Below are 19,029 nucleotides of genomic sequence, written 5' to 3'. Positions count from 1 at the left end.
GCTGTTTGAGCTAATAGGTTTTCACCCCAGCACCTGGCTCCTGAGTCTCTACTAAAATCAGACAATTGAGATTTTATTTCTTTAAAACAACATGCAGTAGGTAGGTCATAGGACTTCTGGGAATGTGACCACACCAGACAAAACCAAATTCTAATTGTGACCATAATATCAGGGACGTGGAGGCCAAGATTTGCCCCTACAGCTTGGAACTTAGGCCCTCAGTGAACTGGTCTTAGCCCAGAACTCAGCTCCTCATCCTCCACCCCACAGGACTACTCATGGTATATCAAGATTCCTTATTACAAAGCTGGGCATGGTGGCACACACCTTCAATCCCAGCACTTGGGAGGCAGAGGCAAGTGGATCTCTGTGAGTTCGAGGCCAGCCTGGTCTACAGAGTGAGTCAAGGACAGCCAGGACTACACAGAGAAACCCTGTCTCGAAAAACCAAAAGGGGTGGGGGGTGGGGAGAAGGAAGCACAGTCATAGGGGAGGGGAATAAGGGGAAAATGGAAGGGAGGGAGGAAACAAGGGATGGATAACCATTGAGATGTAATATGAATAAATTAATAAAATATTAAAAAATACAAAAAAGAAAGAAAGAAAGAAAAGATTAGATTCCGTATTATAGAAAGATTCAGGGAGTTGGACATGGTAGCACACACCTGTAATGCCAGCACTCAGGAGCCAGAAGCAGGTGGAGTTTTGTTGAGTTCAAGGCCAGCCTGGTCTACAGAGTCCAGGACAGCCAAGGTTACACAGAGAAACCCTGTCTCGAAAAAACAAAATAAACAAACAGGTCTAGGGCAGAACAAGATGGACAAGAAACAGTTATGAAGCCTGACGGATGCCAGGGCTGTCTCCTGCACTGCCACCTGAAGAGAAGACTGCCTGTCTGACTGCTCCCTGTGCCTGTCTTCACACTGAAACCCACACTCTGCAGCTAGGAGTTACCTACTCTCAAAAGCTACAGGAGCCTTGGCCTCCAAGACAGGCAGCTAATGCAAACTTCAACTCTAGTTTGGATTCTGTTTCAGGATTTTTAAACATTTTTGTTGTACTGAGGACTGAACCCAGGAACTTCACTGAGTTATACCTTGGCCCTTGAGCTAGGTTTTGACAGGGCAGTCTGTCATCTTTTTTTTAAGGTTTTTGTTCTAACAGTCTCATTTTATAGCCCAGATTCTCCTGGCACTCATGGCAATTCTTCTGCTTCAGTTCCCCAAATGCTGGGATTACAAATACATGCCACCACAGCCAGCTTCATGTCTGTCCTTAGGAATACTTGGTCAAGGTCTAAGAGAATCAATTAGTAAGGACTAGCCAGTTGGATCAACAAAGAACCCTGAAGCACACAGTCAGCAAGCATGGGACTTACACACTACTGTCCGTAAGGGATAAGGTGTCAGCATCACTGGACAGGCTCTGCTGCTCACTGTCATTGGCGCTGGTGGCTGGGGCCAGGGCATAGCCAGAGTTGACATAGTAGGGGTTGACAGGCTCCCTCCAAGATCCATACCTGTGAATAAGAAAGGCATGTGAGTGGCAACATAGCAACAGTCTCCTGTTTTAATATATACTGTTAGAGTTATCTAAATAACAGTGTAGAAGAAATTCAGAGAAAAACAAAGCAGAAAGGCCATGTATCTCCATCTCCTTGCTCCTCCCCTCATTCCATCCTTCCCAATTCAAAGGGAAGAGACGGGTCTAAACTCTGGTATCTTTCCAGATGTTCCCTATTTTTTGAAAGGTATTTAAGTACACATACATAGAGTATAATTTGGGTAGCAGACAATGTTCCATCTTTCTTCTGAGGAGCACAAAGAGAAAGAATCCATTATCTTTATTACAGCAACAAAATAGCCCACTTCTGGCCCAACCCTGTAACTATTTTTTTTTTGTTTTTTGTTTTTTGTTTTTCAAGACAGGGTTTCTCTGTGTAGCCTTGGCTGTCCTAGACTCACTTTGTAGACCAAGCTGGCCTCGAACTCACAGAGATCCGCCTGCCTCTGCCTCCCCAGTGCTGGGATTAAAGGCGTGTGCCACCACCGCCCGGCTTCCAGTAACTATTTCTGGAGCAGCCAGCCAGCCCCACCAGAATTCTAATTCAGGCCCTTGGGCTTCAGGCATCCTGCTGATCTCTGTAAGTTAGAGGCCAGCCTGGTCTACAGAACAAGTTCTAGGAAAGCCAAGGCTATACAGAGAAACTCTCTGTCTCAAAAAAAGCAAACAAGCAGGCGTGGTGGCACACCTCTTTAATCCCAGCACTTGGGAGGCTGTGGCAGGCAGATTGCTGTGAGTTCAAGGCCAGCCTGGTCTACAAAGCGAGTCCAGGACAGCCAAGGCTACACAGAGGAAACCCTGTCTCAAAAACAAAAAACAAAAGAAACCCTGTCTCAAAAAACAATACAAAACAAAAACATTTAAGTGTGTTTGACCTAAATGCATGCCTGGTGCCCATGAAAACCAGAAGAGGGTACTGGATCTCCTGGAGCTGAAGTTACGAACAGTTCTGAGTTGCCATTTAGGTGTTAGGAAACAAAGCAGAGTTCTCTGCAAGAGCAGCTAGTGCTCTTAACCACTGAGCCATGTCCCTAGCCCTCCAAGTATCTATCTAGTATGTAAAATATTTTCTCCCTAAATATACTTTGTTACAATCAAGGCCCTTACTCTGACCCCTTGAATGCATGATCTTGCCTTAGTCTCCTTGAGTACTTGGGATTATAGGGCTGCACCATCACACCTGGTCCCTTGTAAGTGTTTGCATTGTGCACTGAGAAGCCTTTTCATTTTAGGTTATATATATATATATTCTTTTATTATATTTGTTTATTTGTTTATTTATTGTTATATATACAGTGCTCTGCCTGCATGTACACCTGCATGCCAAAAGAGGACATCAAGCGCAGTCAGTGCTCTTAACCTCTGAGTCTCCAGCCCCCTCGTCTGTTATTCTTTTGTTTGTTTGTTTGTTTGTTTTTGTTTTTTGAGACAGGGTCTCTCTGTGTAGCCTTTGTGTCCTGGACTCACTTTGTAGTCCAGGCTGGCCTCGAACTCACAGCAATCTGCCTGCCTCTGCCTCCTGAGTGCTAGGATTAAAGGCGTGCGCCACCAGACCCGGCTCCTGTTATTCTTTTTTTTTTTTTTCCCTCCTGTTATTCTTTAAAATCATTAACAGATATTGTTGATGCAGGGATTTAGCTCTGGCTGACTTTGAACTTGCAGTGCTCTTGCTTCTGCTTTCCCAAGTACATGATCTATCATACCCAACTTGTATTTTGTTTGTTTGTTTGTTTTTGGTTTTTCAAGACAGGGTTTCTTTGTGTAACAGCGCTGGTTGTCCTGGAACTCGCTCTGTAGAACAGGCTGGCTTCGAACTCATGAGGTTTCTGCCTGTCTCTGTCTCCCAAGTGCTGGGATTAGAGACGTGCGTCACCATTGCCTGGCTCTGCTTGTGTTTTAAGAGTCTCACTATGGGGCTGGAGACATGGCTCAGTAGCTAAGAACACTGTCTGTTCTTCCAAAGGTCCTGAGTTCAATTCTCAGCTACCACATGGTGGCTCACAACCATCTACAATGTGATCTGATGGCCTCTTCTGGCGTGCAGGAGTATGAGCAAGAAGAGCACTGTATACATAATAAATAAATCAATCTTTTTTTTTTTTTTTTTTTTTTTTAAAGAGTCTCACTATGTAGTACAGGCTGATTCAATTTACATTACTTCTGCCTCAGCTCTTCAAATGCTGGGATTATATCTATGTATTGCCACCCAAGCTTCTAATACAAGTGAGTGTGTGTGTGTGTGTGTGTGTGTGTGAGAGAGAGAGAGAGAGAGAGAGAGAGAGAGAGAGAGAGAGAGAGAGAGAGAGAGAGAGAACGTTCACACGTTCATACAGGTACAAGTGGAAGTCAGATCAACGTTGGGTATGTTCTTCAGGAGACTATCCATCTTTTGGGGGGGGGGTTGAGATGGGGTTTCTCTGTGTAGCTCTGGCTGTCCTGGAACTCACTCTGTAAACCAGGCTAGCCTTGAACTCAAGAGATCTATCTGCCTGCCTCCACTTCCTCAATGCTGGGTTTAAAGGACTATGCCAACAACACCTGGCTCCATCTTATTCCCCTACCCCCTACTTTTAAGACAGGGTCTCTCACTAAGACCTGGGGCTTGCTGATAAGGCTAGACTAGCTCCCCAGTGACTCCCACGGACCCCATCCCTATCTCCTCAGGACTATTACATCTGGCTTTTTACAGGGGTTCCAGGAATCAAACTCTAGAAATATACATATGTAAAATCTAGCTGATCCTCTGACCGCACAATGGATAGCTAGTTAGCTCTAACAACTACATAACCAGAAATCTAGAGGCTACTACTCTTGGCCACACCCTAACCTCACTTTTGTTTTTGTTTTGTTTTGTTGAGACAGGGTTTCTCTGTGTAATCCTGGCTGTCCTGGACTCACTTTGTAGACTGGCCTCAAACTCACAGAGATCCACCTGCCTCTGCCTCCTGAGTGCTGAGTGGTGTGCGCCACTACATCCAGCCCTAACCTCACTTGTAACACAGGAAACTGGACTCCACACTGCTGTGCTGAGGGACAGCCCGTAGAAGGTATACATTCACAGCAGTGGTTCTCAGCCTGTGGAGTGAGACACACACCCCCCGCCCTGCTAGGGGTATCAAACAACTTTCCATAGGGGTTGCATATTAGATATCTTGCATATCAAATATTTGTGATTCATAACAATAGCAAAATAACAGTTATGAAGTAGCAACAAAAATAACTCTATGTTTGCGGGTCACCAAAATAAGGAACAGCATTAGGAAGGTTGAGAATCACTGATCTATAGGCCTCCTGCCAATTTTCTTCTCTAAAAATGGCTGTGCATGGTGGTGCATCCCTTTGACCTCAGCACTTGGAAGGCAAAGGCAGGTGAGTTCTAGATCTGTCTAGAGCAGTGGTTCTCAACCTTCCTAATGGTGTGACTCTTAAATATAGTTCCTCATGTTGTGGTGACCTAAAAGATAAAATTATTTTCACTGCTACTTCAGAACTGCAACTTTGTTACTGTTACGAATTCTAATGTAAATATTTTTAGAGACAGAGGTTTGCCAAGGGGTTCACGATCCACAGGTTGAAAACCACTGATGTAAGAGTTCCAGGACAGCCAGGGCTACCCAGTGATGGCCTTCAATAAATAGCACTACTCACTGCACCTCAAATCAGTAAATTAGAAAATGACAAGGATGGGGCTGGAGAAATGGTTCAGAGGTTAAGAGCACTGGCTGTTCTCCTAAAGGGCATAAGTTCAATTCTCAGCAACCACATGGTGGCTCATTAAACAACTATAATGAGATACGGTGCCCTCTGGCATACACGCAGAATACTATATAAATAAGATCTTTAAAAGAAAAAAGAAAAAAATAACAAGGATGGGGCCATTTAAAAGGTTGAGCTGTTTGGACCCTGGATCCTAGGGTTAGAGCCTTTCCCATTGAGCAGTAGACCATAGAGTAAGCTTGACTGCCAGGCACGCTGCCATACCCTCAGTGTAGGAGAAGGAAAACACAAATCATTTCTCAGGAAATAGGCCTCCTTTTGGACACCCATGTGCTAGGTGAACAGAAATTTTTAGAAAATTCTAACTCCATCAACAAGATGTGACTGGATAGGTGTGTCAGGATCCCAAACTATTATCCCCTAGAATATATGGGCAATCAGCTGGGCCAGACAGCAATTGGCCTTAAAAGACACAGCTTGACTCTTTGCCTCTGCACTTCAGAAGGCCCAGCACCTAGCCTCAGGAAGAAAGGTGAGATTTTATAACAGCAGTGCATCAAAACACACCTCTTATTCTTGAAGTGCCAAGACTATAAGGGGAAGCCCCAGTGTTGGGAAAATGATGCCGTCTGTCAGAGAGCATTCTGACTACAAACTATAGCCCTAGATTATTTGTACTGGGTACAAATGAGTCATGATTGGACAGGCAAGACTAGCAGCCTCAACCTGGGATATATGTTAACTGCCAAGAGGCTGCCAGATGCTCGAGAAACCAGCTCTTTAGAATCAGCATCAAGTATCTGCCATGATGTCTGTGACAGCCCCCTAACCCCATGTATGCTGTTGGTCAGTCTATGACTTTATGTTCTCAGAAACATGGTTTTCTTTTCTTTCACTGTTTTTTTTTCCCCCCTTTTTTCTTCAAGACAGGATTTCTTTGTGTAACAACCATGGCTGTCCTAGACTAACGTTATAGACCAGGCTGGCTCACAGAGATCCGACTGCCTCCGCCTCCCAACTGCTGGGATTAAAGGTGTGCACCACCACACCAGGTTAGAAACATGTTTTTCAAACACTATTATCCTCTAGTTTAAAATCAGTCACAGTCAACCAACACTGCACTACCATTACACAATCACAAAAGGAAAACTCAGAACTCTACTTAATGCTAAACCATTGTTCAGGTGGTAATATATAGGCAGATGGGTCTCTGAGTTTGAGTTCAAGGCCAGCCTGGCCTACAGAGCAAGTTCCAGGACAGCCAAGGGCTACACACAAAGAAATGCTATCTGGAAAAACTGGGGGAAGGGTGTATGTGTGCCATGTGATGACATATGCCTATAATCCCAGTAAATCAAAAGGAGACAGATACAGGAAAATTACTACAATGTGAAGGATGGCCTGCATGGTCTATATTCAGAGTTTTAGGCCAGCTAGAATTATACAATGAAGACCCTGTCTTTTAAAAAGAAATAAAGCCGGGCGTGGTGGCGCACACCTTTAATTCCAGCACTTGAGAGGCAGAGGCAGGCGGATCACTGTGAGTTCGAGGCCAGCCTGGTCTACAAAGTGAGTCCAGGATGGCCAAGGCTACACAGAGAAACCCTGTCTCGAAAAACCGAAAAAAAAAAAAAAAAAAAGAAGAAGAAGTAAGGGGGGTGGAGAGATGGCTCAGAGGTTAAGAGTACTGTCTGCTCTTCCAAAGGTCCCGAGTTCAATTCCCAGCAACCACATGATGGCTCATAACCATCTATAATAAGATCTGGTGCCCTCTTCTGGCCTGCAGGCATACATGCTGGCAGAATGCTGTATATTAAAATAAATTAAAAATATATATATATATATGAAAAATTTTAAAAAAGGAGGAAATAAGGGAAAGATTAAATTAAAAAAATATTTTATTTAACTTTAATTTCTGTGTGTTGGTGTCAGGGTGTCAGGTCTTGGAGTTATAGACAGTTGTGAGCTGCCATGTGGGTGCTGGGAGTTGAACCTGCGTCCTTTGGAAGAGCAGGCAGTGCTCTTAACCACTGAACCGACTGTTTCTCCAGCCCCAAGATTAAATTTTCTTTTTTTTTCCTTTCTTTCTTTCCTTTTCTGGGCTTTTTGAGACAGGGTTTCTCTGTGCACCACCATGTCCGGCCCTAAGATTAAAAATCTAAAATGTCATCTTTTTGTAATTTCTGATTTGATCTCTGCCCTCCAGACTATTAACACTGACACATCCAACAATCCAGCAGAATGGAGAATTCCTTGAGCACACACCCTACCCACATAGTACCAGGCATATATATTTCACATGTGTGATAAGTCTGTGTTCCACACAATTCAGCGAAGAACAATATCTAATATAAATGTATATAAATATTTATATAACATATACTTATATATAATTATATAAAAATAATATAATTATATAAAAATTATATATATATATATAATCCCTAAGGTCCAGAAGATCGTGTGTGTGTATAAATCTGTGTATATATGTACACTATATATATATACACACATACATATATGTATACTATATATACATAACTTAAGGTCCAAAAGAACAACTCTGATGAGAGAAAACAAAAGGAGGAAAGGAGCTACCAGTTGTTCATACATCTAAAACTCCTATACAATAGCACTGGCTCAGGGGAATCACCTATCAGCCATCCAACTGCTCTACTGAAAACAGACACTATTTCGCAGATAAGATAAAGAATGTCGTGCCAATGGTGTGTAAGAGAAATGTCACAGAGAAGTGGAAGAGAAGCAGAAAGAGGAGGACTGGGTATGCCTGAAAGCAGTATGTATACCTGTGCACCTACACAAAGACACACACGGGTCATGAGGCTCCTCAAGTTTCTGTAGCCTTTTCTCTTCCTATGGTTTTTGAGACAGGATTTTATGTAGCCCAGGCTGGCCTTAAACTTGCTATGTAGCCAAGGATGACTTTTAAACTCCTGATCTACCTGCAAATGTGGAGCAGTGGAGAGGGTATTGTAAGTGTGCATCACCACAGTCAGCTCTCTGTACTTTTTAAAGTTCTCAAAATAAAACCTAATGGAATCTGCAAAATGTCCAACTTATTCTTGACAAAAGTACAAAAGTAAACTGATAGAGAAAAGACAGTCTTTTCAATAAATGGTGCTTTGGCACCTAGACATGCAGTCCCAGAGAACCAACTTTGATCTACATTTCACACTTCAAAGTCAAACTCTGTAGCTCCTGCATGTTTTCAGCGACAGTGATGCTCTAGCACGCCATTCACTTGGCCTCTGCCAACCTTGGCTTAGTAACATGCCCTGGCATGCTACCCTGGTATCCTGGACACTCAGTGCTTCTTTCCCACCCCTTCTAATACTAGCATTTAGGCCTTTGTGAGGTTACTTTGGTTACCTATGGCCAACCCAGAGTGGACACATAATATATACTCATGTATGCATGTGCACCATGTATAAGCCTAGTGCCTAGGAAGCCAGAACAAAGTGTTTTATCTCCTGAAACTGGAGTTATGAACTGCCTGGTGTGGGTGCTGGCACTGCTACAGCATCTCAATCCCTGGTTCATCTAAATGTTCTTCAGGCTTCCCAGGAAATCTTCTAACATAGCTTAATGAAAATACTTATCTCAGGGAGATAGTTCAATTATGCGCGCGCGCGCACACACACACACACACACACACACACACACACACACACACACTCTTTTGGGTTTTCTTTCTTTCTTCAAGACAGTGTTTCTCTTGTAGTCCTGGCTGTCCTGGACTCACTTTGTAGACCAAGCCGGCCTTGAACTTACAGAAACCCACCTGCCTCTGCTTCTCGAGTGTTGGGACTAAAGACATGTGCCACCATGCCTGGCAGCAAATCTCTCTTTAAGCAGGTAGGACATACTGGGTTGAACAGATGGCTCTGGGCTGGAGAAGAAGGTCTGTTTAACTCTTAGGACCACCTCTACCCCAGTCCACCTAAGTCCCAGAGACCCAACTCAAACTGGATGAATTCCTCCAATACTTGTTGGCTCTGCAACATCTCTGGAGCTCAGACAGCAATGGTGAGGACAGAGTCTTAGTATAGTACAAAAGCCAGCCTTAGAGCCAAATAGGGAACAGGCAAGTAGACTGATCATGACCCACTACCTGGAGGTTACTGTCTCCAGATCTGTTCCTAACCTCATCATTTACAGATCTGTAATTTCTGAACCTGATCTGTACTTGACTTTGGTAAGAAACTACCCTCAGCTGCATTCCCACCCTCAATGCCAGTCTGATACTGCCCTGAGAACAGCTAACAGCAAATATAGGTGCACATTCAGGAATTATGAGCACTACCACCCCAGGTGCAGAACCATTAATCTCAGAGCCTCAGTCCGCTCCCAGATGCAATGACAAGAGGCCACCCTGTAATCCATGCAATGACTCAGACAAGCTGTGGCCCCACCACAACAAAGAAATAACACCCAGTCCCAGCATCAAGGGTCCCAGATAGATAGATGACAGCTGACATAAAAGAAGGCATGACAGTTTATTATCAATGTCATAATACTGTCTACTCATAAATGATAGTATGCCACCAATGCTCAGATGCATATCCACTCACAGACAAGAGCATGTTGCATGCCTTTAGCCTTTAATCCCAGCACCTGGGAGGCAGAGGCCGTCTATAGAGCGTGTTCTAGGACTACAGAGAAGCCCTGTCCATGCGCACGCCCCTCCCCCGCCAAAACACCATGTTATTGACATCCTGATGTTGTTCACCCATGAATGGCAACTCATGTTATGATGTATACTCATGGACAGCAGTGATGTGTCTGGATTCTGATTGTGTCCATCTCATTAGATCACCATGACAGTGTCACCAATGTATCTGTCACTACACATTCCATGTGCTATACCCTTTGGAGATAAGAGACTAGTCTCCCAAGATAAGTCCTCTTCCAAGAGTTGTATCTTTTTTTTTTTTTTTTTTTTGAGTTGTATCTTCTTACACCAGGCTTCAGAACTACAAAAGAACAGTGAAGATGGTACTAGAAGGGTAAGAGGGAACATCTGACTCTAAATGACCATCTGTATAAAATGCACAACACTGGCCTACACACAAGATCTTCTTGGGAATAACCCTACTGCGTAAACACAGCTATTTACAGAACAAGCACCTCACCTCTGCACCTAAAGGTAAAAGGGTATCGTATAAAATGAAAGTCATATCAGCCACCAGCACCTGGCACAATCTCATCTTCTCCACCTAAAATCAGGAATCCAGCCTCTTCCTCCACCTATGAGAACCACAATCACCAGCAACCGCCACCAGAACATCAGCCAATCAGCTGTTAGAACCCTTAAGGGGCAGGCACAGGTGACCTTAGAAGCTAAAGCAGCCTACCATTCACTATGGATCCACTTTGCAGCTTCTAATTGAGCTGGGTACCACCTAATGAAGCTCTATGAACCCCATAGGATAGTAAGGTATAAAAAGATGAGAGAAGCCAGGGCAGTGGCATACACCTGTAATCCCAGCACTCATGGAGGCAGAGGCAGGTGGATCTCTGTGAATTCAAGGCCAGCCTGGTCTACAAAGCAAGTCTAGGACAGCCAAGGCTACACAGAGAAACCCTGTCTCAAGAAAACAAAAACAAACAAAAAGGATGAGAAAATAGAAGTCATCAAGTACAAGGATGGATCCTTGTGGTCACCTATGCTTAGGTGGTTGGCCACATGGGCTTACTCCCCATCAGGCATTGTCTTTATTACTATGATTTGCTGTCATACCCACTTTGAGTTGCATAACACATCAAATGTTCTTTATGGTTGAAATCAAGGAATAGGGGTAAAGAGGACACATGGACTCCATACTCTGCATGGATGTATGTGAGATGATTTAAGGAGAATGATATCATCATACTTGTCCTCTAGAGGTGACCTTGAAGACTTCTGGCCAAGCTTCTTGTTACCAAGTCACCATTTCCTCACTGTAAAGCAGAAATGACAATGGTTAGCTAAGTGTGGTGGCGTCCGCCTTTAATCCCAGCACTTAGGAGGCAGAGACAGGATGATCTCTGTAGGCTGCAGGCCAGCCCGATCATCACAGTAAGTTCTTAGGCCAGCTAGAGTTACATGTAAAGACCCTATCTAAAATTTAAAAAGGAAGGAAGGGACAATAGATTCTCTGTAAGGTTTCTGAGCTCTTAGTGAATGGCACTCACTCTAGCATGCCTGGAGAAGGGTTCATCATACAATGCAGAAGAACCTCAACACAGATTATACTGTCTCTGGCCCAGTCTCCCATGCATCAGTTTAGAGAAAAAAAAAAAGGAGAGGCTGGCTACAGGTCACAGCTAAATAACATAAATGTGCAACTAATTCAAGATCCTGAAGTCAGACCAACATCAGACCCACAAGGTCTAAGTACTGTTGATTCTACTATGGTTCTACAGAAGATATGTGGGTAAGTGAGGGCCTCATCTGACATCATGTACTCTCCATCCCAATTTCTACACATTCTAGTGTTATTCCAATCAGCAAATGTTTAAAGTAATAGCTAAAGGACTCAAACAAGATAACTTAGATGGTAAAAGTAACTACTACTAACTCTGACCACCTGAGTTCCATTACTGGACACACATGGCAGGAGGGAACTAACTCCTGCAAGCTGTCCTCTGATGCCACAAAAGACCATGCATGGTATAAATGTGCTTGAACACATGTGCGTGTGCGCACACACAAATAAATAAATAGCTAAAAATACTAGTAGTGGGTATGGATTTAAATCCCACTGTTGAATTTAAAACTAAACTACACATGTACTAAGAAAAATCTACAAGAACCCAGGCCATATAGTGTTGTCTCTGGGTGACAGATAAGACTTTTACTTTACAGCAAATCTATCTATTCTGTTCGTTTGTTTGGTTTGGTTTGGTTTTTCAAGACACAGTTTCTCTGTGGAGCCTTGGCTGTCCTGGTCTTGATCTGAAGACTAAGCTGGCCTCAAACTCACAGAGATCCACCTGCTTCTGCTTCCTAAGGCCTAGGGATTAAAGGCGTGCAGCCACTACCGCCCAGCCTTCCATGTATCTCTAAACATCAAAGTGAAAACTATAGACTAATGTATGCAAAGAGGAATTTGAAATGAAAAGCTTTGTACAACCACACATGGGACTTGCTAGTCATAAGTCAAAAGGAGTGAGGTCCTAAAACTAGAGATCCCTATCTTTTCTGCTTGCACCTGAGTGATTGCACAGCTTCCATCAGATTTCTTTCTTTTATTTTATTATTTATTTATTTATTTTTGGCTTTTTGAGACAGGGTTTCTCTGTGTATCCTTGGCTGTCCTGGACTCACTTTGTAGACCAGGCTGGCCTCAAACTCACAGCAATCCACCTGCCTCTGCCTCCTGAGTGCTGGGATTAAAGGCGTGTGCCACCACGCCAGTTCAGCCCCTCTCTTTTGAAGTGACCTAATAAGCAGGTACTTCAGAGGACTGTCTGTTCTAATGACATCCCAATTCAGCTGGGCATGGTGGCACACACCTGTAATCCCAGCACTCGGGAGGCAGAGGCAGGTGGATTGCTGTGAGTTTGAGGCCAGCCTGGTCTACAAAGTGAGCCCAGGACAGCCAAGGATACACAGAGAAACCCTGTCTTGAACAAAAAGAAAGAAAGACAGACAGACAGACATATCAATTCTCTTTCATAAACTCAAGGTAGTCAAATAAACACTGGTAAGTAGCAAATACTAAAAAACTTCAACTTTGGGACCCATGTAGGTGTTGTGTGCATCTGATTTTCCTTCCCTTTTTCTTGTTTTATTTTTAAGGAAGGGTCTCACTATGTAGACCTAGCTAGCCTGGGACTTACTATGTAGAACAGGCTGGCTTTGAACTCACACAGATCCATCTGTCTTTGACCCCCAACTGCTGGGATTAAAGGTGTGTGCTACCATACCCAGCCTATGTTTTGTCTTATGTTTCTTTGGGATGTACAGGGAGGTCTGTATCTACTACTAACTCAAAGACAGCCATGAAGGACTCTCAGATGTGGTACCTTCATTCAGCACACTTACTTTAAGAGTGTGTGTGTGTGTGTGTGTGTGTGTGTGTGTGTGTGTGTGTAAAACACAACTTATTAAAACTGTAAACACTTTGCGTTTTTTAACTTAGCCAAGGTCAAAATGTATTTATAGGCACTAGGGAGCTGTGAAGTGCTTGCCATTTAAAGAACTGAGTTCAGATCCCCATATAAGAAATAAAAAAAAAAAATAGGGCTCAGTGTTTGTTCTTGAAGAGAACCTGGGTTTGACTTCAGCATCCACATGGCAGCAAAGAACCACTCCAATTTGAGAGAATCTAACATCCTCCTCTGACCACCAAGGGCTCCTGTTCATGTGTGGCATACATACACACACATTCAAAAGTGCCTTGAGCCAGCTTAGTTTCAGATACAGATAAAAGCACTACACTCTTTCTAGTTTCTGCTAACATAGTTCTATTCTTGCATCCAAACCAATAGTTTAGCTCACCCCTCACCTAAACTAGAAGTTTATTTGGGTTATTTATTTATTTCTATGTATATGAGTACTTTATCTGCATGCCAGAAGGAGGCATCAGATCACACTATAGATAGTTGTTAAGCCACCATGTGGTTGCCAGGAACTGAACTCAGGAACTATGGGAAAGCAGACAGTGCTCTTAACTGCTGAGCCATCTCTCCAGCCTAATTATTAAGTTTAAAATGGAAAATTATTAGCTGCACGTGGTGGCACACGCCTTTAATCCCAGCACTCGGGAGGCAGAAGCAAGTGGATCACTGTGGGTTCGAGACCAACCTGGTCTACAAAGTGAGTCCAGGACAGCCAAGGCTACACAGAGAAACCTTGTCTCGAAAAATAAAATAAAAATAAAATAGGATGTAAAAGAGATGAATCCATCCATGATCTCTGTGGAAAACTAGACAAATGTAGGTGGCAGAGGGAAAGAAAAGCGAGAGATGACATTAAGATGTGCTCTTCTGACTACTCAGCCAATGAGGAAAAAGAGGAAGGGACCTCTGTTGAGGGTTATAAAACTCACTCACTCAATCACTCAATCAGCTGGCCCTCAACACTGACCCCTAACTTTGCAAGGTTGTAAAACTGCCCTGTTTTCACTAAGGGGCCTTTGTTTTGTATATCTAACAGCCATGTAAACATCAGATGGATGGGATTTCCCCCTCCCCCGAAATCCTAGTGCTACAGAATCAGCAACCAAGAGGCCGTGCTTCAACATATCTAAAAGAGAGGAAAGACACCCAATAATCTTGTCTCCATAGGCACATCTGCACAAACACAAAATATGCATGCACACGTACTGTACACACATACATACACACAATAAAGAAGCAACACTTTTAAATGAACAACCATATGGGCTCAATGTGCTCTTTCCTATTTTCTGCTTTTGTGAGGCCATGTGTACTGTTTACCTTGGCCTCTGGTGGCCAGAAAATAGTTACTGCCAGAAAAGCAACCAATCTTCTACATTCCTTTCTGAGTTCGCTGAGATGGTTTCATAGCTTTGGCTGGCCTGGAACTTGCTATGTACATCAGGCTAGCCTCAAATTCAGAGATTGGCTGCCTCTATCTCCCCGAGTGGGGGCCTAAATTAGTGTAACGCCATGGCCAGGCCCCATTTTCTTACAATAAGCAAAGTCCTCAAGAGGGTCAGGTAAGAAACTACGTTGTACAAGAATGGGAAGCACGTATATATAAACCAAGACTTCAGCTGCCTCGTGTAGGGACACCTGCTACACAGAAGACTATGTTCCTGAGAAGGGTGCAAACTTCCCTCATAGGTACCTCATAATGAACTTGTATGACAAATGACCTTCCACCACCAAGTTCATGTTAGATGGGAGTCACACCTGACCTTCTCTGATTAGTCCATGCTTCTTCTTCTGAATTCTCATGTTTAAAAAAAATGTTTTAAGACCCAAGTGTTGTAGTGCACACCTATAATCCCAGCATTCAAGAGGCAGAGGGAGGGCAAATGCTCCAAGTTCAAGGCCAGTCTGAGACACATAGTGAGTTTTAGGTCAGCCAGGGCCACTACCCTTCCTCAAGAGGGGTGAGAGGGCATCATTTCATATGGTCCAGGCTCTATAATTCACAGGTGCTCTAAATTAAAAAGAAAGAAAGAAAGAAAGAAAGAAAACAGGTAAACTGGAAAGGAACAAAAGTATCCAAAAAATTGTATCAGAGGGAGAAGAAATTATCAAAACAACCCATAACCGAAAGACAAGTTTCTTCTTTCCCATGAAAGAAGGCTTAGAGGGGAAAATTTGCAATATCTATTATTAGAGAACACTAACAACAAAGAACACAATCAAAGACATCCTAAGGGTAAGGCAGGCATGTAGCTCAGTGGTAGTGTACCTACTTAGCATGAGTAAGGCCCCAAATTCAATACCCAACACCTTAAAGAAAAAAAGAAAGCCAAGTGTGCTAGTTGCCATCTGTAATAGCAAGCAGGAGGATCTCTGTTGAGTCTGAGGTAAGCCTAGACCATATTTCAAATCCTAGGTTAATCTGGGCTACACAACAAGACTTTGTCTCAAATAAAAGCCATCCCAGGAAAGAAGTCATAGCCACAGAATGGGTCACTAGTTTAGATCAACTCCAGCATAAAGACATAACATGCAAAACTTGAGAGGCATGCCACCCAGTTAAATCCTACTCAACTAGGTTCCACAAAGAATGTTTGATAATTTATATACAGGAACAGCAACTAGTATCATATATAATACTAACCCAACACAGCACTCAACTACCACAGCATTGAGCGTAGCACACCATAGCACAGAATCTCAGGAACACTGCACCCAGGGCAACAACACTGAACACCACCCCAAGGCAATACAGTACCTAGAACTGCAGCACTCAGAACCACAGACACCTAAGGGAGCTCTTTCAGCCAGAGCACAAGCACAAAAGGCTTTGGGAAACACATCTTCAGGGAACACTCGTTTGTCAGTCATGTATCACAGCGTATAGTATACTTCAAGGTGGTTAAGTGTGTAACAAGATTCACGACAGGACTGGAGAAATGGCTCAGCAGCAAGAGTACTTGTTTTTGCAAAGAACCTAGATTCAATTCCCAGCACCCACATGGCAACTAAAATCCATCTGTAACTCCAGTTCCAAGGGAATCTGACTCTCTCTGGCTTCCAAAACCACCAGCTGCCATATTGTACATGCATACAGACATGTAGACCAAACACTCATTTACATTAAATTAAATTTAAAAGGGGGAGGGGTCTGAAAAAGATGGCTCAGCAGTTAAGAGCTCTTACTGCTCTGGCAGGGGACCCAAGCCTAGTCCCAGCTCCCATGTCAAGTGGCTCAAAACCTCCTGTAACTCCATCTCTAGAAATCTGACACCTTAGGCCCCCTCAGGTGTTCACGAATACTTACACACACAATTTAAAATAAATAAACAAAATTTTTAAATCTTAGGGCCTGAAGAGATGGCTCAGAGGTGAAAAGCATTATCTGCTCTTTCAGAGACTTTTGGCCAACATCAACATGGCCACCAACAAACATCTAATGTCCTTTTCTAGCCTCTGCAGGCACCAGGCATGCTGCACAAGTATATATGTCGGCAAAATACCCATACACATAAAATAATAATTTCATTTGTTTGTTTATGTTTTTCAAGACAGGTTTTCTCTGTGTAGCCCTGGCTCCCCTGAAACTCACTCTGTAAGCCAGGCAGTCCTCAAACTCACAGAAATCTGCCTGCCTCTCCCTCTCCGAGCTAGGATACTTCAGTGTGCTGAGATTAAACACATGTGCCACCACCATGAGCTAATAATAATTTTTTAATTAAAAAAAAAAAATCTGAAGCCAGGTGTTGGTGGCACACACCTTTAATCCCAGCACTTGAGAGGCAGAGGCAGGCAGATCCATGTGAGTTCAAGGCCAGCCTGGTCTACAAAGCGAGTCCAGGACAGCCAAGGCTACACAGAGAAACCCTGTCTCAAAAAAACAAAACAAAACAAAGCAAACAAAAAATCTGGGGGATGGAGACATGGCTCAGCTCTTCCAAAGGCCCTGAGTTTAATTCCTAACAACCACCTATGAGATCTGGTGCCCTCTCCAGCACGCTGTTAGACATTCATCCCACTGTGCCTAACCCACACACCCTCTTGAATTCCCTTCATCCAGCCTGGACTTGGTACACAGTGCCTGACCTTAAGGATGCCTTCTTCTGCTTGGAATTGGCTCCCCAGAGCCAAGAGATGTTCGCTTTTGAGTGGCAAAATCCTCAAAGAGGGACCACTGGACAACTAACCTAGACCACACTACCACACGGATTTAGGAAGACAGAGCACTCATATATATAATAAATAAATCTAAAATAAAAATCTAAGTGGAAAGATGGGTCAGTGGTTAAAAGCACTGTTTGCTCTTCCAGAGGTCCTGCGTTCAACTCCCAGAAACCACACGGTGGCTTACAACCATCTATACTGGAAGCTGATGTCCTCTTCTGGTGTACAAGCGCACATGAAGACAGAACACTCATATACATAAAGCAAACAAATCTTTGAAAAAAAAATCTAAGACCAGAGGTTGCTTATGCAGTTTCAGAAACAGTGAGAACTCAGTGATCTGACCACTGGGGGATGGGAATGCAGACATAGAGGACTTCTTTCAGACTAACCATGGGCACTACAGAGCATGCCAACCCCAGTCTGAATAAAGAAAGTTACTATGGATTTCAAGTAATGGCAAAAGGACCCACCTGTAGATGGTCAGTGGTGCCCTAACTAAAAATATCATTCAGTGAAGCACAGTAATTAATACTTGAAACAGAAAGGTGGCACTTTCTAACAGAATTTCAGAATAGAATTTGTTAAAGAATATCCAAATAAACATTTACTAGGTTTTGTCCTCCCTGAGACAGAGTTTCTCTGTGTAGCTTTGGCTGTCCTGGACTGGCCTGGATTTGTAGAACAGGCTGGCCTTGAACTCACAGAGGCCCACCTGCCTCTGCCTGCTGAGTCTTGGGATTAAAGGCGTGCATCATTAGGTTCTTATGTAAAATGTCTCATCCAATTGTGTATGACCATGTTTAGGTATTCTTCAGAGTTAATGGAGTCCAACATATATCTTCTATCTTAACTTCAATTCAGCTTCTGATGGATGAACCAAATACCAACAGTCGCGCCAATAGCCAGACAGCACATTTTTACCAAGATAACAAGAACTTCAGAAGTTTTAGCTACTGTTGAACAAAGTTAGAATGATTCATGATAAACAACTGGCCTATTAATCTGCAATACAGTTTACCTTTCATGCTTTTAATCCCAGCACTTGGGAGGCAGAGGCAGGTGGATCACTGTGAGTTTGAGGCCAGCCTGGTCTACAAAGTGAGTCTAGGACAGCCAAGGCTACACAGAGAAACCCTGTTTCAAAAAAATCAAACAACATGGGGGCTGGAGAGATGGCTCAGCGGTTAAGAGCACTGACTGCTCTTCCAGAGGCTCTGAGTTCAATTCCCAGCAACCACATGGTGGCTCACAACCATCTATAATGTCATCTGATGCCCTCTTCTGGCCTGCAGGGGTACAAGCACTGTCTACATAATAAAACAACAACAACAAAAGGCTAGCTGTGTGTGTGTGTGTGTGTGTGTGTGTGTGTGTGTGTGTGTGTGTGTGTGTGTGTGTGTGTGTTTGAGACAGTTTCTGTGTGTAGCCCAGCTGCTCTGGAACTCAATTTGTAGA

The 19,029-nt window shown here is 43.4% G+C and overlaps 1 protein-coding gene across 3 annotated transcripts in view; it reads right to left on the bottom strand.

The window, feature by feature from the left end:
• Axin1 (axin 1) overlaps positions 1-19,029 on the bottom strand; it is a 59,008-nt gene that overhangs the window by 18,787 nt on the left and 21,192 nt on the right. For all 3 annotated transcript variants that reach the window (XM_051168432.1, XM_051168430.1, XM_051168431.1), the window contains exon 3: positions 1,379-1,519. In XM_051168432.1, coding sequence (XP_051024389.1) covers positions 1,379-1,519 — 141 coding nt within the window. The remainder of the gene's footprint in view (positions 1-1,378; positions 1,520-19,029) is intronic.

This window comes from Acomys russatus, chromosome 25 (genome assembly GCF_903995435.1).
Source record: "Acomys russatus chromosome 25, mAcoRus1.1, whole genome shotgun sequence".
In the NCBI taxonomy this organism is placed as follows: Eukaryota; Metazoa; Chordata; class Mammalia; order Rodentia; family Muridae; genus Acomys; species Acomys russatus.
This window is presented reverse-complemented; position numbering and strand designations above follow the sequence as displayed.